The sequence below is a fragment of the Erpetoichthys calabaricus genome, chromosome 12 (assembly GCF_900747795.2).
Source record: "Erpetoichthys calabaricus chromosome 12, fErpCal1.3, whole genome shotgun sequence".
Lineage (NCBI taxonomy): Eukaryota > Metazoa > Chordata > Cladistia > Polypteriformes > Polypteridae > Erpetoichthys > Erpetoichthys calabaricus.
Window position 1 is genome coordinate 123,613,729 of NC_041405.2, and position 27,162 is coordinate 123,640,890.

Genomic DNA, 27,162 nt, shown 5'->3' on the forward strand with positions numbered 1-27,162 from the left:
TACCGGCATCATATGATCAAAGCTACCACTCGCTCACATTAAAAAACAAAGGAAATTTGATGATTCCTTCTGAGGGTACAGTCAAGGTGGTCAAAGTAGCAGAGCGTGTTATCCGACAGTCGACATTAGGGCAAGCTGTCAGTGTATCTTTGATCAATCAGTTTGTTCGGGCTGAGATTGGTTCAGATGATGTGTTTTTTCTCAAGGAGCACATTGAGGAAACACAGTTTGAAATTGACAAACATCATTTTATGCTCATGTCTTTAGTTATGTCTGTCTTCCACATACTAAGGCTGCACCATATTGCCAGACTGAATACTCTTAAATTACAGAGTGGCAACACACGGAAAAAGCTATGTAAGACAGTTCTGTTTCAAGGATTTTAGATCCTGTACTGTATATATTTAAGTAACCACATTGTGTGTGTGTGCGCGTGTGTGTGTGAGAGAAAGAGAGATCGAGAGAGGAATGAGTGAAATGTTTTCAGAAATTATTAAGCCAATTTGTATACAATAAAATTGTTTATTTTTGTCATTAAGTGTATCATTTCACTGTTAAAAGAAAGACCAGAATGCCAGTTGCAGTCTTACTATTTTGACTTTCAGACATTGGTCAAGTTTTCATCTCAACAATTAATAATAATAATAATAATAATAATAATACATTTTATTTAATAGGCGCCTTTCTTAGCACTCAAGGTCACTTTACAATAAAATAATACAACATTAATAAAATTAAAACAAGAGAATGATAAATCAAAAAGCAATAATTAGCAAACAAACAAAGATAACTGACAGTAACAGTGCAAAATTCACAATTGGTATGCCAGTTTGAAAAGATAAGTTTTGAGGGTAGTTTTAAAATGTGTTATTGAATCGAGCTGATATATGAGAGGGAAGAGAATTCCAGAGTTGAGGAGCACTATGAGAGATGCTTGAGCTCCCATAGAACAGAGTTTGATTTGCGGTACAGAAAGTAGAGCTGCAGATGAGGATCTGAGTGAGTGAGAGGAGTGTAAGTCTGTAGGAGATCAGTGAGGTTGTTGGTCACCATACACCCCAGTTATATCAGAAACACTGTTACCTCCATTCATTTGATTTGATTAAAATTCTCAATCTCAACTATTACTACAAACTACATGGGGTAAGTAACACACAAAGAGATATCATTTTTGGCTGGAATATTCTTTTATGGCTTTTACTCTGTTTCTTTTGTGTCTAGGTCTGTTTTTCCTAGAGAATCTTCAGTACAGAAACAATCTAAATATATTTATTGTCACGCTCGGCAGAGATAAGCACTGTCTTGACTTGACTGTTTTGTCTCTTTATCCACCCATAGCTCAGAGAAGATGCCGGATGAGTACAACTGACTGCCCATTCTGGTCCACAGGCTAGAAGAGCAGGGCGCTCCCTGAAGGAGGTGTATAGCTTGGGTACAAGCAACTTGCTCCATTCTGAAGCCTGACCGCTCTTCAGAGCCTTTATACTGCAGCCAACTGCTAATCTTGCGCCATCGTGCACCTGTTATTTTTGTTTAAACGTAGCATTTCAGTAAACAGGGTGGCCCAATTGGCACCCCAACGTATCATTTTGGGCTGGTGCATTCCCCTTGGTCAACAACAATACAGTGCATCCGGAAAGTATTCACAGCGCATCACTTTTTCCACATTTTGTTATGTTACAGCCTTATTCCAAAATGGATTAAATTCATTTTTTTCCTCAGAATTCTACACACAACACCCCATAATGACAACGTGAAAAAAGTTTACTTGAGATTTTTGCAAATTCATTAAAAATAAAAAAATTGAGAAAGCACATGTACATAAGTATTCACAGCCTTTGTCATGAAGCTCAAAATTGAGCTCAGGTGCATCCTGTTTCCCCTGATCATCCTTGAGATGTTTCTGCAGCTTAATTGGAGTCCACCTGTGGTAAATTCAGTTGGTTGGACTTGATTTGGAAAGGCACACACCTGTCTATATAAGGTCCCACAGTTGACAGTTCATGTCAGAGCTCAAACTAAGCATGAAGTCAAAGGAATTGTCTGTAGACCACTGAGACAGGATTGTCTCGAGGCACAAATCTGGGGAAAGTTACAGAAAGATTTTTGCTGCTTTGAAGTTCCCAATGAGCACAGTGGCCTCCATCATCCGTAAGTGGAAGAAGTTCGAAACCACCAGGACTCTTCCTAGAGCTGGCCGGCCATCTAAACTGAGCGATCGGGGGAGAAGGGCCTTAGTCAGGGAGGTGACCAAGAACCCGATGGTTACTCTGTCAGAGCTCCAGAGGTCCTCTGTGGAGAAAGGAGAACCTTCCAGAACGACAACCATCTCTGCCGCAATCCACCAATCAGGCCTGTATGGTAGAGTGGCCAGACGGAAGCCACTCCTTAGTAAAAGGCACATGGCAGCCCACCTGGAGTTTGCCAAAAGGCACCTGAAGGACTTTCAGACCATGAGAAAGAAAATTCTCTGGTCTGATGAGACAAAGATTGAACTCTTTGGTGTGAATGCCAGGCATCACGTTTGGAGGAAACCAGGCACCGCTCATCACCAGGCCAATACCATCCCTACAGTGAAGCATGGTGGTGGCAGCATCATGCTGTGGGGATGTTTTTCAGCAGCAGGAACTGGGAGACTAGTCAGGATAAAGGGAAAGATGACTGTAGCAATGTACAGAGACATCCTGGATGAAAACCTGCTCCAGAGCGCTCTTGACCTCAGACTGGGGCGACGGTTCATCTTTCAGGAAGACAACGACCCTAAGCACACAGCCAAGATATCAAAGGAGTGTCTTCAGGACAACTCTGTGAATGTCCTTGAGTGGCCCAGCCAGAGCCCAGACTTGAATCCGATTGAACATCTCTGGAGAGATCTTAAAATGGCTGTGCACCGATGCCTCCCATACAACCTGATGGAGCTTGAGAGGTGCTGCAAAGAGGAATGGGCGAAACTGGCCAAGGATAGGTGCGCCAAGCTTGTGGCATCATATTCAAAAAGACTTGATGCTGTAATTGCTGCCAAAGGTTCATCGACAAAGTATTGAGCAAAGGCTGTGAATACTTATGTACATGGGATTTCTCAGTTTTTTTATTTTTAACAAATTTGCAAAAACCTCAAGTAAACTTTTTTCATGTTGTCATTATGGGGTGTTGTGTGTAGAATTCTGAGGAAAAAAATTAATTTAATCCATTTTGGAATAAGGCTGTAAAATAACATAACAAAAGGTGGAAAAAGTGATGCACGGTGAATAGTTTCCAGATGCACTGAATATGAAACAAGTGTCTGTCTGTCTGTCTTTGTGTGTGTGAGTCCATCTCATCAACAGACAAAGTAGGAGCACCATAAGGACAAGCCAAACAGGAAAGGGCGGCAGTTAGGACATGGGACAAGGAGTGTAGACAGCTAAGAAGACAGCATATAACTCCTGAAATGAGAGATGCTTGGTGTGCACACGGGATGCTCAATCCATTAGCCAAGGGATAACAAACATCAAGAAGAACATACACGCTGGTTATTAAAAAATGCTAATAGTATGGCAGAGGTGTGTGAACGTCAATTGACAGAGGAAAGTGGCAAGCAGTGGGGAAGGAATGTCAATTAAACATCTGTGGCACAGGATAACAAAACAGCCAAAAAAAGGACTACATTGTAAAGAAGGAATGGTAAGACTATGGCAGAGGTGTGTGAACGTGAAACAACTAAGAAAAAGGCTGTGTGGCGGAGAAGTCAATGTGGAACAAAGGACGGTGGCAGAAAACATGGCGTTAGATGAACTGGGTTGTATGGTATGAAACCTTTAAATGGAAGTGATGGGGTGTGAAGAAATTACTGTTAAGGAACAAAGTTGGGCATATGACGTTCCTCAACAAAAAGAGTGTCATATTAAGTGTTAGACCACTAAACCCACCTTCGACGGGTAAGCCCAGCTATAGTTAATACCATAATTCTGTAAAGATCTTCAAAAAGAACTTAAAATAAAGACAACAAACAAGCCCTCGACCCAGGAGGGCTACTGTAAAGGAAAGTGTGCCAAGCCCTCAACCCAGGAGGGCTACTGTAAAGGAAAGTGTGCATCAGACATCTATTTGGATCCCCAAATATCTTTCGTCAGAAACGTGTCATCTACCCTGACCCTGCTGAATGAAGATGAAAACGAGCATTTAACAGGGGGGTGGGGGAGGGGCCTGCTGACTCTGGGGTCTCTTTACTGATTTAACTTTAAGGTGACACACAATTGTCACAGCAGGGTGGTGGAGGGGCAGGTTGTCAATTTTGAGGGATGTTGTTCCTCCAAGCTGATCAAGAGAACCAACAGAGCGAGACAAAGAGGCTGTTACAGCCTTTCTTTGGCATGGCCTCTGCATTCTGCCTGCATCCTGCTTCCTATAGGTTTCTGGAAAAAAAAAAAAAAAAACAGGACTTTTAAAGAAGTATAAATCAGTAAAACTGGAATGCCATCAACAGGCAGGTCAGCAAATAACTAAACCCCCAAGATCACAGCCACACTGCTGCTGCAAGTTAAAAACAGTTCCTTCTATGCCAATATGCAGACGTTTGAGTAAGTTGCTGATTCATTAATTCGTTTTTCCTTTTCTGCTGAAAAAAAAAAAAACAACAAGGAAACTCTTTGTGGTGAATGCTGAGGAGGGCAAGATGTGTTATTTTAAATCGTAACACATAAAGACAAATGATTAGCTACTTACGAGAAGTCCATTTTCATGTGTAATTGTGTCTTATCCTCTATTTGATTAGCTACTTACGAGAAGTCCATTTTCATGTGTAATTGTGCCTTATCCACTATTCAGGGGCCAAATTTCAGTTGTAACAATAGGCTTTTTGATGTCTTGAGCATTACTTTTTATTTTCTAGGTTTAGGTTTAGTAGTATTTGTTTTTCTTCTTTTAAGTACTCAGTTTTTCAGTCCACTCATCTCTGCTAGAGTAGAACTGAACCTTTACACACAATAGGATTGAATCAGCATTTAAAAGTCTCAGGCTCAGACAGACAAGGAGAGGTTACTGCAACAAATTCAGAGCTTTGTTCCACATTTTTTAACAAGAGTTGTCAGAAGGTTCAGGACAATGGCGCAATGCTCAGTGCTGCCGTCTCACGCCTCCAGGAGACTGGGTTAAAATTCTGGCATTGTCACTGCCTGTGTGGATTTTGCAAATTCTCACCATGTCTGTGTGAGTGTTGCCGAGTTTTCCTCTCACTTCTCAAAGACATGTATGTTAAGTTGATTGGGGACTGAAGTGTTCATGGGATGTCACTAGAATATCAGTTCTTAAGGTTTGCCCATTGCTGGCAAAAGGGGCTTCAGTTGGCTATGCATCTGAAGTTGGATTTAAGCAAACTGAAACACTGAAGGACAGATGAAGAGTTGAGTAAAGTAATGAAACCACAGTTTAGGAAAAAGAAAATACAGTGAGATTAACATACTCGGATTATTTTCTTTACCAATATCCTAAATATAAATCTGCACTTGATTATGACGAATTTGAGATAACTGCGGACTTCCACACCATATGTCTCTTACAATTCATTCATACTGATTTTGGCACATTTCATGTAAGGCTATTTTACACATTTTGTATGCTTCCTCCACATTCCTCTAGGATATTGATTTGATTAACTTTCATTCACACAACGTCCACCTGGTAATTTACTGAGAAATACCTATGAGATTCTTTAAATCTGAAGTGGGCCATCGTTGTCTGAAGTAAAGTTAAAAAAGCAGGTAGTTATCACTTTGTCAAGACTATAAAATATGCTGAAAAATGCAGAACAGTTATACTTCACTTAGTGAAGCACACAGACTATAATTTGTTGTAAGAAACTACAAGGTGCCATAGGAAGGATACTGATATGCAGCAACTGGGTTGTAGGGTAGACATGACATACGTGTATTTGTTTAGCAGATGCTTTTATCCAAAGTGCCTTACAAAAGAGGTCAACATAATCGAGTAAACATCAGACTGTTTGGGAACAAGTGTTACAGGAAAAGGTTTAAAAAAGATTGAAGACCTCAGACCAAAACGCAAGCGAGTTACAATTCGTAGGTCCCACAGAAATTTACCAAACAAAGGCATCCTTAAACAATTTTTAAATACATTGGCGGAGTCAAAATTTCAAACTGAGATGGGCAGCTCGTTCCACTATCTAAGAGCTACCATGAGAAAAGAGTCTGGGCTGAGATTTGATACCCCACAGACGATGGCATCACCAGACGTCATTCATCAGCAGACCTGAGTGGGCAAGAAGGAACATAGGATCACACAAGCATCTCCATATACAGCACATAGGTGCTAACCCACTGGCTACATTCTAGGTAAGGATCAAGGATTTGAACTTAATACATGCTTCTACATTGCTTATTCTGCAGCTGCTATCTCCTTCCACATGCACCCTCCAACACCCTTGCCCTGATCTTCCAAGATTTCATCCATGAGCTTTCACTTGCCTCATCCACATCCTGCACATTCACACTGCCAGATACACCTTGCAGAGACTACACCATCTACACTCACTTCCCCAACTTCATAAGTCAATCTAAGCCAGGATCCTTCAGGAGACATGGCAGTGGCCAAGCGTTCAGCCATTGGATTTTAGCTGACACACGACTCCTGCTTGTAGGTAAGTGCTCTCTATCTGCTCCCCCTTTTCCATACATACTTTGCGGCAGTTTTAATGCAGACTTTGATTTACAATAGATTCATTCTCAGAGGATATGATAGCACGGTAAAGTTTGTTACTTATGGTGAATAATGCACAAAAACAATACCCCTGGAGGCAATACTTTTTCCATTTGATACCCCAAATACTACCACATTCTTTTACAAAAAAACACAGATTAGCATTATACAAAAAGGGCCACATGCTCTGTTTAGCATGTCCAGCTGGAAGTACAGTACAAGTATATAATAAATCACACAAATCTTCCTCCTTTTGTCCTCCACAGAGTGTTGCCTGCTGCCTCCCAACACTGATTCAAATGAAGTATTGGACCGCTGAATGCTTCCAGTGTCACACTGTGTCCTTGAGGAAGCACCTCCGGGTCATAGAAAAGGCAGGGAGGTCCTACCCTGACAGTGCTCTCCATCCATACCTGAGGACCCAGATAGAGCCCCTATGGGTGTCCCGATTGGGTTACCGTACAAGTAGCACTGCCAACTATTGTATGAGGGATGGAAACAATCCCGATCATCGCTTCTTGTTGGTCCATCGATAAAAACATGCCAGCCAGGTACAAATTTATATCTATGTTCTGCCAGCCAATTCATGTGTGTCATTGCACTGGCTTCTTCTGCCATCTGGCAGGGACAACCATTTTCCTCCTACAACTGTCACTCTGGACGGTGGTGGTTCTACTCTTGAGCTTCATGTTGCCAGATTATACTCTAGTACCCTTTGTTCCTGAAATGGATTATATCATAATTTGTTTTGTCCTTTCAATTTCTTTTCTGTCATTAATTTCCCCCTAATTTTGTTTTTCCTGTTTGCTCATGTTGTTTCTTGTTATTTTAGTGACATCACTGTGAGGGACACCATTTTAAAATTCCCAGTGGTGCCTCAGCTATTTTGTTGGCAGTTGCAACAACCAGCTGCTGCCACATAATCGCTGGCGTCCATGTATTTCAGAGCTGTCCAACTCCGATCCTGGAGGGCTGCAGTGGCCACAGGTTTTCATTCTAACTAACTGTCTTCCTAAACAGTGGCCAGTTTTCACTGCTAATTAACTCCTTTTCCCTTCATTTTAACAGCCTTGTTTTTTAAGGATTCAGTCCTCTGAATTGATTATTTTCTTCATTAAATGGCTGCCAATCAGAAATGAGATGTGAAGCCAAGGAGCCAAAAGATGACCTGCTAAGGCAGGGCTTCAAACTCCAAGCAGTTCCTTAATTAGGAGCCAATTCTTGTTGCTAATTAAACCTGTCATTTAATTCCATGGCTTCTTGTTACTCTCATTCTGCCAGATCAGACATTTCCAAAACTGCTGATTTACCATTTTTCTAACAAAACAGTCAAAGTGTTTTGGTGACCTGAGCAGATCTGCCTTACTGAGACCTTCACCTTTCCTTATTTTCAGATACTGCGTGATGGGAACTGCGTGCTGGTCATGTGGCAGCCTGTTTTCTGTCTCAGTATTGTTTGGCTGCTAATTAAGGGAAAAGAAACAAATAAGGGGTTTGAGTCAAATTAATTAAAACAAATGCAAAAGAAGATAGCCGTAAAAACTGGTCACTAATTAAGAAGATGGTTAGAATGAAAACCTGCAGTCGATGCAGCCCTCCAGGACTGGACTTGGACACTCCTGATGTATTTGGATTAAACTCTGAAATATTCATTTAAGGGCTTTGGTATCTTGTATGCTTTTGACTTTGTTTTCTGGTTTTCATTCTGAACTTTGGTAATTTTGGTTTTGGCTTCCTTCCTGGTTTTGATCACTTTCCCTTTTTGACTACATTTTCCCACATTTATATCCTGGTCCTTTTTCCTAAATATAAAATTATTCCCTCCTGCCTTCCCATTCATTGCTGTACAGATTATGCTTGCAGGGTGTCTGTTTTGTGCCTTTTGTTGTGAAATATGGCATTGTGGAGATGAACATCACTAGCTAGCTTATGCTTTTAAAAACATTTTTAGAACTTTTTTCAAATATTTACGAAATGAAAGAGGATACAATCATTTGATCATGCATTTATTGATAAGTCAGACCTACATGACACACAAAAGTATTTTATAATTGTTCATATAGAAAATAGAATTTTAGTGCACAGTTAAGACACCAATTAAAGATGTATAAACCTGATTAAAGCTGACATAGTTATATTTAGTGGGGTAATCATTTCTTCACTTAAAGTTTCATTCTTCAACTGCAGAACACAAATCAGTTTTGATGTCATATATAATGCCTATAGGCTACAAAGTGCTACAGACTCATAAGGTTTGTGTACATCAGACCAGTAACACAGACGCAAAGCCATTTTTCACAGCTTTACTCAACACAACAGAAAAGGGATGTACGAGTTTCTTGCCTCATGGGTAGTGCAGATATAAAAGTGGAAGTGGTTTCTTTTGTCCTCTTATATCTAATAAGGTACTTGAGTTACATGTTGTTTTCAAATGTGCACATTACTGCTGTGACCGAATATTGAAATAAAAATATTAAAGCAGATTAGTCTAGGATACATATGAGGTGGTGAAGACTCGGGTTGGGGTAACAGACAAGATCCCAGTTAGAGGAGGTCTGCACTTTAACTCCTTCCCTCTTTGATCTGTTTATGGATGTGTTGAATTATGGGATAAAAGACCAGTCGCCCTGGTGGGTGCTTATTGCTGATGACATTGTGTTGTGTAGCACCAGAAAACAGCAAGTGGAAAGAAAGTTGGAAAAATGGAGAAAGGCTTTGGAAGATAGAGGGTTGAAGATAAATAAGAAGATGACATAATATATGAGGTTTAATGATGATCAGGAGTCAGAAGGTAGTCTGCAGGGAGAGTTGTTGAAAAGAATAAATATTTAGGATCAGTGTGATTGAAGAATTGAGCAGAAGGTTAAAGGTAAGGTTTTTAAGAAAGTGGTAAGAACAGCAACGATGTATGGAGCTGAGAGATGGGCAGTAAAGGGAGTGCAAGAGAAGAAGTTAGATGTGGCAAAAATGTTAAGATTAATAAGAGTGTGGAATTACAAAAAAAGAACAGGATAAGAAATGAGACAATCAGAGGTCCAAGGGAGAGATATCTAAGAAAGAACAGGAAAGTAGATTGAAGTGGAATGAACATGTGATGAAGAGAGACAATGAATACATGGGCAAAAGAGTGATGGGAATGGAAGTACAAGGGAAGAGAAAGTAAGGGAGGCCAAAGTGGAGGAGGATGAATAAATTAAAAGAAGATTTAAAGGACAAGAGCTTGACTGGTGAGGAGGTGCAGGACTGAGTGGTTTGGAGAAGGTTGATCTCACACTTTGATCCCACATAGAAATGGAAAAAGATGAAGAGGAAGAAAAAGAAGATTGGTTGACATAAGTTAGACATCACTCTGATACAAAGTGTCCACAAGAATGAAGCACATATGAAGGGTATTTAATTTCATACACTTTGGTTTGAACATACAGATTTAATCTTAATAAAAATTTCACAGATTACAAAAGAATACAGGTGTGAACCCTTGAAATCAGTAATATTTTTCCAATTTTTCTGTATAACATTTATTAAAGCTATGTCTAAGTATGCTGGCTTTTAGTTAATATATGACATAACCTCCACACTCTCTCATATTAAAATTTGTGAAGCCTGTAAGGGAGACAGCCTAGATAAATCTTAAAATGTGCCCAGGAAAGAATCCAAATTCATGAATGGGCTGAACATCTATAGAAAACTCATACAGATTTGTGAAGAATGGTTATTTGTTTCAATGTATGATTGGCTTGGCAATGTCTCTCTAAAACTTCCTTTCTAAATTTTCTCCCAAGTTTCCCTCACATCCATTGCAAAAACAGCTGAAAAACATGCCTTAGTCACTCAAATTCACCCTTAGCTATTTCATAAACACTTTGACAGATAAAAATAATTTGGGGGTCAAGAAAGTTCAAGATATGCCACCGGTGTCCTCTTAGTATGTGAGCTAATGTTCAGTCAATGAAGATTATGATCTATGATGTGACTGACAAAGACAGACAGACAAACAGGGTGTTGGCAAATGTTCTCATTCCCTGCTCTCACTGTGTACCTGCTGATCTCATATATATTACACAAAGTGCAATTTGTATATTTTGTAAAGTACTTTTATTACTATTCGGTTTGTTATTATTTTCTCTCTTCTTGCCTTTTTAACTCTTATGCCTCACACTGAGTTCACACTGAGTCAACTGCACCTTCAATTTCGTTGTTCCTTTGTAAAAGTGACAATTACACTAAAGATCTATTTATCTATACTTTCTATAATTATGTAAGTCATATTACAGTACATGGCCAAAAATCATGTGGACAGCCATCCACGTTATTGATTTTAGATGCTTCAGACACCCACTGTTAAAAGTTGCACTAAAATCAAGCTCATGGTCATTCAATCTCCTTTGACAGACATTGGCAGTAGAATGAGTTGCACTGAATAGCTCAGTGATGTTAAATGTGCCACTTTTGCCACAGTACATAAAATTTCTGCTCTGCAAGATCTGCCCTAGTCAACTGTAAGTGATATTATTGTGAAGAAGAAACATTAAGGAGCAACAACTGCTTAGCCATGAAATGTTAGACCACACAAACTCTCAACAGCATGCAGGTAAATGCAAAGCACGAACAAAAATCACTTATCCTCTGCAGCATCACAGAGTTCCAGACTGCCTCTGGAAGCAACATATGTACAAGAACTATGTGTTGAGAGCTTCATGAAATGGGTTTCCATGATGGAACATTTGCACACAAGCCTAAGACTACTCCACTCAATGCCAAGCGTCATCTGGAGTGATGTAAAGCAGGTCGCCATTTAACTCTGGAGCAGTGGAAATGTGTTCTATGGAGTAAGGAAAGTAGGAGAAATTTTCTTCTGCTTCGTACCGATTGTTGTCATAGTTGGCTTGGTACCACCCCAGATCAGAACATGGATGGCTGAAAGGACATTATTAAACAGAAGTTTGTAATAGTCCCTGGCAAGACACTCTCCATAATAAAAATAATTCTATAATTCTTTACATTTCAAAGCACTTTTCATGGACAAGTCAAACATAATTGTTTATTTTCTGTACGCTTTCCAAAGAAGATGAGAATTTAATAGACGAGGGATGTTCAAAAGGTTTCTGCACTTTTTTTGTACTCTTGTTTTTTAAGAATTTCAAAAACAAATTCCGAACACTTTTCTACATAGTCACCTTCCTTTGTGATGCAATTTTCCCAGCGTTGTTACAAAGTTTTTAATGCCCAATTACTACTCCTCCCTCCTTCACTGTTTCCAATGAAAAGATAAAAGCGTGGAAACTTTTTGAACATTCCTCTTATATATATATATATATACTAGATATTAAGCCTGTTACAATAACGGGTGCTAGAACATAAAATAATAATAAGAATAAAATAGAAACATATATGACAATACAGTAAGTATAATTAATATTAGATTTATCCTCTTCTCTGTGGCTGTTGATTGATGTGTCATGTCTGTTTGAAGATCTCCTATCCTGCCTCTCTTTATTTTAGCTTGCTGTGGCGTCTCTCTAGCAAGTACTGTGCAGTTCCCCAGCAAGTATTTTAATATGTGCTAGCGTCCAGCTGATTATTGTATGTGTAGCGTCACCCCAGCAACGGATTTTATATGTGCGAAAATAAAGCATCTTAATAATCATCTTTTAAAAGTCATCCTATTGCAATATCATGAAAATTCGTATATTTAGGAAAACCCCTTCAACGACTGACACTTTACACTTTACCGGGCCAAGCTTCTTAATCGCAAATCTGACATCCTCAGAGTGAACACTTGCACAACAAGTTCTGCCCTCTCTGTCTTGTGTGACACGTCAGGCGTCCTTTGAAGCATCTGCTAGAGGCCGGTGACTCTGCCACTCATTCCGCCCTTCCCTGCACTTCCGCCTTATCCTTAATATGCTTTAATTTTTTAGCACAACAGTGGGCAATCAGCAGAGTCTCCCCAGAAACTGATGTAATGTGTGGCGTGCATCTGATAATCGTGGCTGTGGCGTCTCTCCAGCAAGTACTGTGCAGTTCCCCAGCAAGTATTTTAATCTGTGTTGGCATGCAGCTGATCACTGTATGTGTGGTGTCTCCCCAGCAATGGATTTTATGTGCGCGGCCGCGAGTACCCAATCAGCACTCTCCCCAGCAATGATGTACTTTATTAAAGAGTGCCCCGCGCATGCGCACTTCACCAGAAGACACACACACATGGACACATGGACGCACACAGGGATTTTATTAAAGAGGATATGGCTAGACTGAAGAGGAGGTTCTTTATAGGAAGTGTAGGACTTGTGTGTTCAGATTTTGTTGCTTCTTGTTCATTCTTTGTAAAGCATGTCATACCATAATCATGTAAAACTAAGAGCTCATGGCCGTTAATTACTGACATAGTGAGATATTCAATATTTTTCTATAGGTGGCTGGCTGTTAAAGGGACTGCACTCTATATGGACTTAAAGGTAAACAAAAATGAATGATTTTGATTTTACTGACTCCTCAGTTGTTAAATTAAAGTTGAACTGACTGAGTATGCTAAAAGGGATCCTACTCCACTGGGCCCTTGCGAAAAGCCCTTAACCTGAAAACTGCTCCAAGGGAACAGTACAATGGCTGATCCTGTGTTCTGACCATATAAAGGACAATTTCCCCTCAAGATTAACAAAATATAATCTTTAAGTATGCCTGAAGGGAAGGGTTAAAATACAATAAGTTATCTTTAAAATGTTAACGTTACCTAATTAGCCAGAGGGCCTAAATCACAGTTGCTTATGATCTTCAACAAATATAGTAGCCGGATTTGCCTGGAGACAAGCTTGCTACTTCTATGACAAACCACACTAGCTGTGACACAATCGCTTGTAGTAAACAGCCCGAGGTTCCTGGATTTAGAACTGGTATTAGCATTTTTTTCAAGGCATTCCTTTCATATTCAGGAGCATGGCTGCTAAAACAAAGATCATGTTACACAAACAACTACAGCTGAAGTGTTTTGTTTTGCCACAGCAGCGACTGCTTTGTTGCTCAAACAGATTGCCCATACAACATTTTAGCTGGTAAAGGTTTCTGTCAGGAAGACAGTCTGCTTTGTCATGTTTGTTTCTTCCCCAATTTAATGGGAAACTGTGCTTGATTTCTGTTTTCTTGCTCATGTACACTGAGACAAAACAGATTAATAGAATGAAACAGAAAACTCTCTGAAAATGCCTTCCATAATTCCTGTCTTAAAGTCCAACATATAAGTCACGCCAAGAAAATAATGGTACAGTGCATCTGGAAAGTATTCATAGCGCATTACTTTTTCCACATTTTGTTATGTTACAACCTTATTCCAAAATGGATTAAATTCACTTTTTTCCTCAGAATTCTACACACAACACCCCATAATGACAACGTGAAAAAAGTTTACTTGAGGTTTTTGCAAATTTGTTAAAAATAAAAAAAACTGAGAAATCACATGTACATAAGTATTCACAGCCTTTGCTCAATACTTTGTCGATGCACCTTTGGCAGCAATTAGAGCCTCAAGTCTTTTTGAATATGATGCCACAAGCTTGGCACACCTATCCTTGGCCAATTTCGCCCATTCCTCTTTGCAGCACCTCTCAAGCTTCATCAGGTTGGATGGGAAGCGTCGGTGCCATTTTAAGATCTCTCCAGAGATGTTCAATCGGATTCAAGTCTGGGCTCTGGCTGGGCCACTCAAGGACATTCACAGAGTTGTCCTGAAGCCACTCCTTTGATATCTTGGCTGTGTGCTTAGGGTCATTGTCCTGCTGAAAGATGAACCGTCGCCCCAGTCTGAGGTCAAGAGCGCTCTGGAGCAGGTTTTCATCCAGGATGACTCTGTACATTGCTGCAGTCATCTTTCCCTTTATCCTGACTAGTCTCCCAGTCCCTGCCACTGAAAAACATCCCCACAGCATGATGCTGCCACCACCATGCTTCACTGTAGGGATGGTATTGGCCTGGTGATGAGTGGTGCCAGGTTTCCTCCAAACGTGACGCCTGGCATTCACACCAAAGAGTTCAATCTTTGTCTCATTAGACCAGAGAATTATCTTTCTCATGGTCTGAGACTCCTTCAGGTGCCTTTTGGCAAACTCCAGGCAGGCTGCCATGTGCCTTTTACTAAGGAGTGGCTTCTGTCTGGCCACTCTACCATACAGGACTGATTGGTGGATTGCTGCAGAGATGGTTGCCCTTCTGGAAGGTTCTCCTCTCTCCACAGAGGACCTCTGGAGCTCTGACAGAGTGACCATCGGGTTCTTGGTCACCTCCGTGACTAAGGCCCTTCTCCCCTGATTGCTCAGTTTAGATGGCCGGCCAGCTCTAGGAAGAGTCCTGGTGGTTTCGAACTTCTTCCACTTACGGATGATGGAGGCCACTGTGCTCATTGGGACCTTCAAAGCAGCAGAAATTTTTCTGTAACCTTCCCCAGATTTGTGCCTCGAGACAATCCTGTCTCAGTGGTCTACAGACAATTCCTTTCACTTCATGCTTGGTTTGTGCTCTGACATGAACTGTGGGACCTTATATAGACAGGTGTGTGCCTTTCCAAATCATGTCCAGTCAACTGAATTTACCACAGGTGGACTCCAATTAAGCTGCAGAAACATCTCAAGGATGATCGGGGGAAACAGGATGCACCTGAGCTCAATTTTGAGCTTCATGGCAAAGGCTGTGAATACTTATGTACATGTGCTTTCTCAATTTTTTTATTTTTAATAAATTCGCAAAAACCTCAAGTAAACTTTTTTCACGTTGTCATTATGGGGTGTTGTGTGTAGAATTCTGAGGAAAAAAATGAATTTAATCCATTTTGGAATAAGGCTGTAAAATAACAAAATGTGGAAAAAGTGATGCGCTGTGAATACTTTCCGGATGCACTGTAACCTACTGTAACTGCTGACTAAAAGGAGTCTGAATCAATTGACATTTTATTGTTGTACACGGTTGTCTACACTTATGTCTAACAATATGAGCAATAAGTGAGCAACTTAAAGGAATTATCCACCCAAAAATGATACTTTACTATATGTTACCTACTATCCACCCAAAAATGATACTTTACTATATGTTACCTACCTGTGTAGTTTGTAGTGAATATTTTACATGGTGAATGCAGATAAAAAGGGACATTACAAAGTTTCACTATAACTGAACCCCAATGGTGACAAATGCTAAACAACTGCAAACAATATCAACATCCATGAGAAAAACTTCACGTTAATTGTGTCTCATAATCCACACGCCAGGTCATTCAGTCACATGCTCACAATGTGCAAAACACACAATTTTTGAAAAAATAATGTTAAATAGATAACTCTGGGAAATGAACGACACACAATAGGAAACCGCTTCACACTGGGTCATGCTTTTCAATAGAAGATAGGATTCTTGACAAATAAGAGACAGAGAAAGCCAAGTCAGGTCATTCTATCAGAAACTTTTATTATGCTCTTTCATCACAAAAACTGGAGATTAAAACAACAATACAAACAAAATTGAGTACGTAACACAAAAAAATGCATGTTTTTTGGATTAAACATTTAACTATAGCTTTGTGAAAACAAAAGTTATGCACCTGTGTTACAACCATGAAAACTGAGTACTATTTAATAAAAAAAGTTCATTTTTAACTTATGATTGTTTTGATATAGTCAGAAAATGTTCATAGATTTCCTAAATGTAGCAAGTTAGAAAAAATAGCCCATCAACATGTAAATTTACAGGCTGATGCTCACATCAACATTGCTTATGAATCCATATGGACATGAAAACAAACATGTTCAGACTCTTCTTTATAAAATCTCATTTGTTTTTTATCTGTATTTGGGTAAATAACAGAAAACAAATTACTCCAGTGCCTTGACTACATAGATGTCTTATCAAATACAGAACTGGATACAAAACTCTGTTTCTAACTTACATGGCTGACTGCCGTAGCCACCTCTCCTATGTATGATTCTCTTAAATACCTCACACCATTGGAGACGGGACATGCTGCTATCCCAAAATGCATACGGTGATTTCAGCTGAAATCTTGGCCCTTTTTTCCCCATTCTGTTTTGGGACATGAAACACGAGACATCAGACAGAAGAGGTCCAAAACACCTGCTTTCCTTATTCCTCGTTGCTGCACTATATGGATTGTACTTCCAAGTGAGCACTCATTTGGTTGTTAGTTCTCACACACAGTCAGCTCACCCCTAACACTTAGGTCGGGGCGAGACATCGACTGGATGGACTGAGTCACTGGGAATGTCAGACTACACAACTGTCTCCAATTGCTAAGAATATGTTAATGGGAGTCTCCAACTAAAAAAACGCTGGAAAAGTCAGACAATGTGACAGAGCCTTAAAACTCTAATAAATCAAGCTGCTTTCTTTATATTTGATTTGTTAAAAAATGTGTTCTATTTAATTAAGGTGGCCTAAACCAGCCAGCTAATTCCTAATGGCAATAAAGTTTACTGCTTATAGCTTAATCAGGAGATGAATACCCTACATTAAATGACAGAAGAGAAATAATTGCCTATTTTCTTATAGTTTTAATACTTTTTCTTCTGCCACACTCTTCCATTTTAACTTGGAAAGCACTTAGTGAGAGGACTCATTATGAAAGGGCATATATAAAACAAAGGTGACTCGACTGAAAGATGAAGATTAGCTAAGCTAGCCAAGCATCTTGAATGCATTAACTGATGGCATCAGCAGTGACACACAATACAATAAGTGGCCACTAGTCATTTACGGTCAGTAATTAGACATGCGAAACCTGATTTATAGGACAGCAAATCAACATCTCTGATTTTGATTTAAAATGTGAAAAAGTAAACGAGTTAATTGTATTAAAATGTGATCTCTTTTTCATACTTAAGACTAAACATGTTGTCGAGTGGCTTATAGGTGTGTGCTTAGCAGTTAGTTTTTAGACCTCTGGGTACTCCACTTTTAATTCTGAATCCCAAACACTTGCAGATTAGTTATATTTGTGACTCTAAAATGGCCAAGAATGAACAAGTATGCCTTTAAGTGGACTGGCACCCCACCCAGCACGAGTTCCCGTTTTCTGCCCTGTGTAATACATGATTCTAAAATTAGGTAAGTTTAGTAAATGGATGGAAATATGAAAATATTGTTTTTTGTACATGTGCATGATTTTCATTGTGTTTTATTACAGTTTCCCTAGTGTTTTACTGTATTGCATGCTTTACTTTAATTATGTTATATCTGAACATGTGTATATTGTGATAGTTTGAGGTCTCCGTGACCCCTTGAACCCTCTGACTCGACTCCAGACACCAGGTAAAAGTCCAAATATAAATATTTATTAGGACAATAACGTGCACAAAGCACCCTCCTCTCCACAATACTCAATAATAAAGCAATAAACAATCAATAATCAATCCTCCACACTCCCAGACACTTTGCCACCCTTCCTCCCAGCTCAGCTCAGTGTACTGGGCTTCCCAGAGTCTTTTTATACACCCTGACCCAGAGGTGTTCCCGTTCAACAGTCCACAGTTCCTTTTCCCTTCCGGGTCAGGGTAAACAGTCCTTTTCTTCAACCCGGGAGCACGTCGTTTCTTCCTGTCACGTGACCGTGACGTACTCCCGGGTTATAGGGCACATGCGAGCCTACGAGCCCCCCTACAGCGACGCCTGGTGGCGCCCAAGGTATCCAGCAGGGCTGTGTATAAAAACTACATAGTCCATGAGGCCCTGCTGGAACTCGGGGCATGTCCACGCTGCTGGGAGAGCTCTTCCTGGCGGCCTGGGGGTGAGGGCCGGAGAAAGAAGCCGGCAATCCACCACAATATCTTATATAAGTGTGCGTGTCTGTCTGGCCCGGAAGTAAGTGGTGGAGTCGGGATAAGAGTTCCTCCTCTGAGGATACACAAGCAAGGCCAGCACGTCAACAAAGCGAAACCAGAGTCACTCACTTAGCTGCTAATACAGAAGCTGGGCGAGCATGCCAGCAACACGAAACATCCTAGGAGAGAGATGCCCAGAGTAGTTCCTTTCAATTACCTGACATCTATACATTTCAATTTTTCTTTCTGACGATTTCAATAGTTTCTAGGACCAAGTGCTTTTTACAGCACAAGCTTACATAGCTAGTAAATATATATATACCAGTAACGGCGTACTGCACGATAACGTGCAGTGAATACACTTGACTTGAGCATTCCTAGTTTTCATACTCTTTCTGTTTAGCATTCGTTTGCTCAGAGGTTGATGTGCTTGCTGCTTCCTAAGCAGCTCTTCTTTTCTCCACCCTAGCGGCCCGCTGCTTCTCTTCTTTCGTTGGCACCTTTTCACGTTAAAACTGATTAAGTGAGTTTTTGTGTTGCAATTACCTTGTATGTTTTCTTTAATTTTTCACTTAAGCTGGCACTTAAGTCTTCAATCTGCCTCAAGAATGATTAGCGAAGGTGGTGGGGAATGAGAACAGCGCCTATACGCATGAGCCGCACGGCCGCCCTGCTGCGCGGTGCCGAGAGTTGATTCAACAATAAAATAAAATAAAAAGAGTAATACAAATCATAACCCCGAAAGCGGATATTAGTACACGGTATATACAGATACAGTATGTGTACCAAATTTCAAGTCAATAGGTGAAACGGTTTGCAAGCTACGGGTGATTTAAAATTATTATATAAGAAGATATACAGTATATATATATATATATATATATATATATATATATATATATATATATAGATTTAAAGCTTGTAGTAGCTGTGCTACCCATCAACATAGACCTCAGCGTTAATGTTTGCAGTGCACCATCTTTCAGAATGCATTTTGTAATGCATGTGGTAATAAAATTCATTGCTTTTACCATTCCAACAGATGGCGCATCACAAACACTTGTAGTGTGATGTGCCATCTGTTGGAATGAGTGATATAAAAACCAGCAGGATACACATATATAGACACATTGAAACATATATTCCTTTAATAAGGAGGTGGGAAGTGCATTATATAAAAATAAACTGAAGCTTTATAAACCTCTAGTTTAAACTTGTGTTACACTTACATGAAAGGAATAGCTGACCCAAAATTTAGTTTTTTTATGATTGTTTTCTTACTTTGTTTGTGTGTGCCTACAGTCAAGAGAAATCCCTGCTTTTCTGTGTGTTTGATATTTTCCACATATAATAAAGCTTATTTTAGCTGGAGGCCAATGCTATGCACTAGACATTAAGTTTTCATTATTTGTTAATCTCCAATCTAGTTGATACAATTTTGAAAGCACAACACATGAAGTAGGCCCTACTATTACAACCCCAAAGAACCTCCATCTTGCCAGCTTTGGCCACTAACTTCAATTCTTATCCATCCATCCATCTTCCTAACCTGCTCATTCAGGGCAAAACCCTCAGTGCTAAAGATAAATGCTAACAAAAACAAAAAAAGTCTGACTGGAAGGAGGCAGAGGAGTTCTTTTGCCAAGCAAAAGCATATTCAGGATATTGGAACAGGATATACAGTGCAAATCACAACATTGTTATCAGCTTAATAAATATTTGTCCCTGAAACCACCAAACATGGTCAAGACATGCCCTTGGCCTTCTGTTCAGTCCTTTAAGACAAAGAAAGAAAGAAAGAAAGAAAGAAAGAAAGAAAGAAAGAAAGAAAGAAAGAAAGAAAGAAAGAAAGAAAGAAAGAAAGAAAGAAAGAAAGAAAGAAAGAAACTACACTGACAAGCTAACACATGTTGTGATGAAATCATTTACCACATACATCAGACTGGGGAATTCTGTATTGAGCAGAGCTAAAAACAGCAGCTTGGCAAAACAGGGCTGTTGTTCACATGGGTAGGGTCAGGAACCAAAAGGTCCATAGAAACACCCAAAATAAAGACACTGGAGAACTTGTGCTTGTAGGTTCTGCAAACGGCATTGACAGATAATGACGATGAAATTCTATGTATTAGGGATGTACATTAACAAATATTCTGAGTCACATGATTCACTTTATTTCTACATTTTAATTATGAAGTTTTACAGTAAATATTACTTAAGTCATGTAACAATCATTTAGATTTATAATATGATGATCAAGAAAACAGGTATTTCCATACATTATCAATGAAAACAAATATTTACTAATGAAATACTGTTTATTATTAAAGCTTTTTAAACCGTAAAAGAAATATATAAAATACCAGAATCACAAAATCTGTCACTCATCCAGTTATTTATGAATATTACTTTGCTTGCATTTTAAGAAAGAACTTCTGAGTTTATCTTGAATAAATCCTTTTTTGGAGAAATGCACACACTTGGGAATGTTGTTTTTGGTGATCCAAGACAACGGTTTACTATTTGGAAAAAGAAATACTCAGACCTGAGTTTGCACACAAGCAAAGCTGAGGTGCATGATGTAATATAATTTATGATAATACCGGTATAATTAGATTTTGCAAAATAGATATATAGGGGTGGCATGTTGGCACAGAGATGGCACTGTCAATTCGCAGTAAGGACACCAGGGGTTGCATTGTGGTGGCTCCCTGTATGGAGCATGCATGTTCTCCACATGTCTGCGTGGGCTTCTTCTGGGTACTCCAGCTTTCTTACACTGTCCAAAAATATGCAGGTTAGTTGGACGGGCACTGCAAAATTGGCTTGTATGTGTGTTCACCCTAAGATGGACTGGCACCCTCTACAGATATTATTCCTGCCTTATGGCTGATGCTTACATGTATATATATATATATATGTGTGTGTGTGTGTTTTTTTGACACTGATCAACAAAAAGACTCATAATTGTCAAAGTGAAAACAGATCTCTGCAAAGTGGTCTACATTAATTACAAATATAAAACACTAAATAACTGATCACGTAAGTATTCTTTCTCTTTAATATGAAATACCTCAGTCATCACTGGTGCAGCTGATTAGTTTTAGAAATCCCAAAATTAGTTCAATGAAGGTCACCTGTCTTAGGTCCCAAATGATTGCAGTCTCCCTACACAATGCAGATGAAAGAACAGTCCAAGAAATTCCATGAAAAGGTGGCTGAAAAGCACAAGTCAGGGGCGGAGACGAGAAAATATCCAAATCACTGAATATCCCTTGGAGTCCAGTTAAATGAATCATGAAAATGGAAAGAGTATGGTGCAGCTGTAAATCTGCCTAGAACAGGCTGTCCACAAAAACTGAATAATTGAACAAGAAGAATAAGACAAGTGAGGGAAGCCACCAAGAGAACTATAAGAACTCTGAAGAGTTGCAAGCTACAGTGAGGTAGATGGGAGAGACTGCGCAGTCAACTGTTACCCAGGTACACCATCAATCACAGACTTATGGAAGAGTGGCAAAGAGAAAGTCACCATAAAATATCTAGAGATTCTGCCAGAGGGCACACGGGAAACTCTGAAGTCAGCAAGAAGAAGGTTCTACAGTCTAATTAAACCATATTTGAGCTTTTTGTCCACTACAGTTAAATGCCTAATGACACTGCCCATTATCAAAAACACACCATCCCCACCATGAAGCATTTTTGGTCCAGCAGGCTTTGAAAGACTTATGAGGGTCAAATGAATGTAGCAAAATATGGGCAAATCCTGGAGGAACACCTGAAGAAACCTGTGTTATGGGGAGAAAATTACTTTTCCAGGAAGACAACAACCCCAAGCATTAAGCAAAAGCTACACAGGAATGGCTAAAAACAACAATGTTAATGTCTTGGTGTGGCCGTGTCAGAGTCCAGATATCAATCCAATTGACAAGTTGTGTCTGGACTTGAAAAAGGCCTCGCTCGTGATCAACAAGACGTCTGGGAGAGCTTGAGCAGTTTTGCAAAGAAGAATGGAGAAAACGTGCAGTGTCCAGATGTGTAAAGCTGATAGGGGCCTGAGCACACAGACTCAAGGCTGTCATGGCTGTCAAAAATTAATCTACAAAGCACTGACTTGAAGGAAGTGAACACTTATGGGATCAATTATTCTGTGTTTTAGATTTGTAATTAATTAAGTAGGGTTTGCAGAGATGTGTTTTCACTTTGACATGAATGAGTCATTTTCAAATTAAATCCGCTGTGATTCAAAGCTGCACCATAATAAAATGTGAAACCTTCCAAGTGTGTATTCACACTGTACATATATAATCAATTAAGTCATGTTATGTGTGCAGCCTCTAAAAAATGTTGGCTGTCTCATGGAACCCACTTAGATGTAGCGTTCCTCACAATCCAATTTCAAATAAACATCCATCAAATGTGAGTAGTCAAATGGTCAAAAATTATACAAATCCACCTACAAAAAAACACGAGGACAAGAAAAACACTGCTCGCCACCAGGTGCTGATGCAGTACATCACTGACTGAATGACATTTTGTGTTTTCAGTTATTGTTTGTTGTTTAATTCTTTTAGTTACTCTTTGAGACATGCAAATAAGAATTTCATTAGGCTCTGCACACAAGACAACAAACCATGCACACTTATTACAGCCAGTAAAATACAAAGATAAGTGCGTGAGTCTCAGTCATTTTAACAGATGGTGCATCGCAAATGTTTCTAGTGGTGAAATGCCTTGCATTTGTCTTTTCAACTAATAAAATGCATTGTATTTGTCATTCTAACTAACAGATGGTGCCTCATAAACATTAACACTGCTTTTACAAATCTGATACGAAATGGTATACAGTATAACAGAGACGTATGCATTGCATTTGCCATTCCAATAGATGGCGCATCACAAACATTTGTAGTAATTACGATACAAAATGGCATATAACAGACATATGCATTGCATTTGTCATTCCAACAGATGATTCATCACAAACATTTGTAGTAATAAAACATTTGTGATACATTATCTGTTGGCATGAAAAATGCAATGCGTATGTCTCTGTTATATGCCATTTTGCATCAGATTTGACATGCATCTGTTGGAATGACAAATGCAATGCATTTTATTTCTACATGGATTACAAAATACATTCCAATAAATGGCGCACTGTAAATGTTAACGCTGAGGTCTATGTTGATTATTTAGATTTCAACCCATCTTAGGCAGGTAGATCAGCTAGTTTAGTATATAAATCCTCACTAAAGAATACATTTTGTAACTTTCCAGAAGGGCGCAAAATAAGCCTGTTGTGCCAGGGTTTGCAGTCTGTAAAATTAGCTGCATGTGCTGAGACATGAGCCTGCCCCCTGTCTGAGACACAGCTGGTGATTAAATGTCAAAGTGTAAACATCAACATGTTCACATCTTTAAAAATGAATTTATTTTATGCTCATCTGGATGTTTTCCAGATCTTCCAGATCATCTTGGTGAAGTCAGCAGCAAGCATGGTGAATGGAGTCATCGGGACATTTCTGAAATGAAAAAGTGATACCAAGTCCCGGTATGCTTGCTGACTACTGCTGGACCCTCAAGAGGGATTTTCTTGAGGCCAAGTACTGCAGAAATAGTACACTTCTACCTTTTAAGTGATACGCTTATTGTTAAATTTAATCACGTGTCACTTAAAATCCCTGTGTGATAAAAAAAAGTAATTAGATATTTGCATTCAGCATAAAAAATACTGTAAAAATCACCTATATTGATTCACATGACATAAAAAGTTCAATATCGTTGCCCAATGCAATTAATTAATGGATTGTGTTAAGTTCCATTTATATTAATCTATTTCATACTACTTTGTTTTCCTGTTTAAATAAATCTGTGTATTCATGTGTGTCCTTTATGTAATTAGTCATTTTCACTGTTTGCCGTTGCACTTGCCTGTAAAATTGTCACAGCGCTCTGCACCTGCACTTAGTGAAAGGCGCTATATGCAAAAATAAACTGAATTGAATTAAACACACTAGTACCATTGGCATTTATGGGGAGTCTGCACATTCACCTAATGGCTTGTTCACTCACTGGCGAGCGCTGTTTCCTTCTACATGTTAGCTCCTCAAAATCTGCCCTGCATGAGTGAGTTGTGCCTTGCGACAGCCTGGCATGTCATCCAGGGGTAAATCCTGCCTTGTGTCAGACCCTGAACAGGTAAGATCTGGATTACTGTGCCCTTCAGAGAAGGTTCAAATGGAGTTTTAGCCCTTTTGACAGAATTAAGGTTCAAAGGAAGGAAAAAAAATACATCCAAAATGGTGAATGCCCCCCTGCTAAATAGGACCGCCTGTGCTGATGAATATTTGATTGGGAATGCCTCAAGCAGGTTGCAGGTATTACATAACAAATACAACTGTTGTTTTCTAATGTCTGTTTCACTGGCTAGCTTAATAAAAAGGTAAATGAGTTACTCGGCAAAAACCAGTAGCTTTCGAAGAAATTTTGGGACACAAAGCGGCTCCGCTTCAGGCTTATACTTTTCTATAATAAAGCCAGCAGTCAGTATTAATCAAATCAAAAGCATCCCAGTTCAGCTTTGCTCACGGTGAGCGCGCACACACACACGCACAACTACCGTTGTAGATTCGTCGACATCAATCATGTTCTCACTAGACACACCGCACGAAACTATTTAAAGTGCACTCACACTAGAGGGGTCGAGCTGAGCTGGACTGGTGTAGCCCACACTCAGAGATCTTGTGAAGTGATTCAGCTCAGACACAGGTGAGCTTATCCCGCGTGAACACTTCACGTGATCACGTCCATTCCAAAAAGGCTGAACACACGCAATGACTCAGTCGATTAACGCAGAGGTTCGCTGACACCCCAAGCAGCCGGTCACTCTGCACTCCGATGCCCACGTGAATCTAGCGGTGCTCCAGCTTGTTGTCCAAAATCCCTCACCTGCTTTGACACGCAGGTACATTCGACACCAGTCCAACTCCGCTTGTTGTTTGTTTCCAACTGACTTGCACGGACTTACCGACTTCTGTTCAGATGCCAACCCACACTCTCTGCCGACCAACTAAGTATTTTGCTAAAGGTAACATACACACACACATACACTTTGACACGTACTCCAAATCGGGACGTCTTGAACCATGTAAGCAGTGTGCAAACATACGTCCTTAAACACACACAAGCGCTACCGGTGGCTGTAGCTGAAAACTCCCAGACACCTAAACATGTAACGCGATCCGGCGCACGGTCCTACCTTCTCGGGCTTGGCTTTGTTTTGCAGTAGCTGTTCCAGGTACAGATCGGACAGAGCCGTCCTCGCGCTGTTGACACGCTCGAAAACAGCGGCGGGTTCCTTTTTGTCGCATTTTAACGTCATTTTTGTGCTGGAGTAAATGACAGCGAAGGCTCCGTCGTCCAGCTACAGCGCCTTTCAGATGCAAAAAAAGGGCAGGACGAAGAGCTGCCGCTGAATTAAAGCCCAGCCTTAAGGGTGAAGTCCCAAGTCCAGATAAGACGTCAAGCTGAGCACAGCTGACAAAGCAAGTAATGTGCAGTAAACAGAACGAGAAGGAAGGGGGGCAGCATTAAGTGCAGCTTCCTCGAACACGGAGTTACGTACGAGGCGATAGGCACAAGGCTCTACCATGGCGTTAGTGGGGTAGGGGGGCGTGTGGCTGGAGGTGTCGCTCTTTATTCATTTCTACATTTCATTCTCGGCTTCATTTCTCCACCGGTAATCTAATCGTGAAATCCCCTGGGATGAGCTTGTAAGGGACGGTATGTACGAAGGGTTTTTTTCACTCCCCCAGTGGTGTTTCCCACATAGCGGTGGACTGCGTAGTTGCACGAGCGGAGAGAACGAGATGTGACCGGTCGGGTGAGATAAGCAGAATAACGCACAAGTAGACGTCTGGTGCGTTTCTTTATCATTCATATTTTTTTTGGCTCTAATGAACAACGAGGCGAAATGCCACCCTGCTCTAAAAAAAGAGAACACGTTTTAAAAATTATTTGGGGGGGGGGTAAGTGTTCAGAGAAGACAGATTTCGTTAATCGAGACTAACTCTGGAATTTGCCAGTGTCATTTAAATTAGCTAACGGGAAAACTTTCAGTTCTGTAAAATAATGTTGATAAAAAATAGCCATCGGGGAACTTGCTATCATGTAAAATATTGTTGGTAATGTATAGCAAAGATTGTTTATGTCACCCCAAATTGTTCACCTTGCCACCAGGGGTGGATGAATCTGCTTTGAAACTAATGAACCTTAATTCTTCAGGACCCCTAATTACGAAAGGGCCCCAGAAATGACTTTAGTCCACATTGCTTAAAATTGTGGGGGTCTACTGTATGAGAAGGGTTTTTTTTAGTGTAATTTAAAAGTTAAAAGGTTATCTAAGTATCAAAAATAATAATTGCCATGATTTGTCATTCTATCATGGAACATCTGTGAAGAAAATAAACAGTGGTTACCCAGACCTCCTTGCTGGTTGCGAAGGGACCTCAGTATCAGTTCAAACTTCACAACCCCAGAAATGTTGGTCTGTCACTACTTGCCAGTGTGCCTGACTGTGAGGCACTGGATGGCAAGTTCAGTAATTTCTTTGTGTGTTCCCCCCAACACAGTCCTGCCAGTTGAAAACATACTG

General features: G+C 40.0%; 1 protein-coding gene across 1 annotated transcript in view; it reads right to left on the minus strand.

Annotated features, from left to right (window-relative positions):
- Positions 1 to 26,222, minus strand: part of mpp1 (MAGUK p55 scaffold protein 1) — a 92,897-nt gene extending 66,675 nt beyond the window's left edge. The window contains exon 1 of the mRNA XM_028816092.2: positions 25,768 to 26,222. Coding sequence (XP_028671925.1) covers positions 25,768 to 25,890 — 123 coding nt within the window. The 5' untranslated portion in view covers positions 25,891 to 26,222. The remainder of the gene's footprint in view (positions 1 to 25,767) is intronic.
- Positions 26,223 to 27,162: the final 940 nt, after the last annotated feature.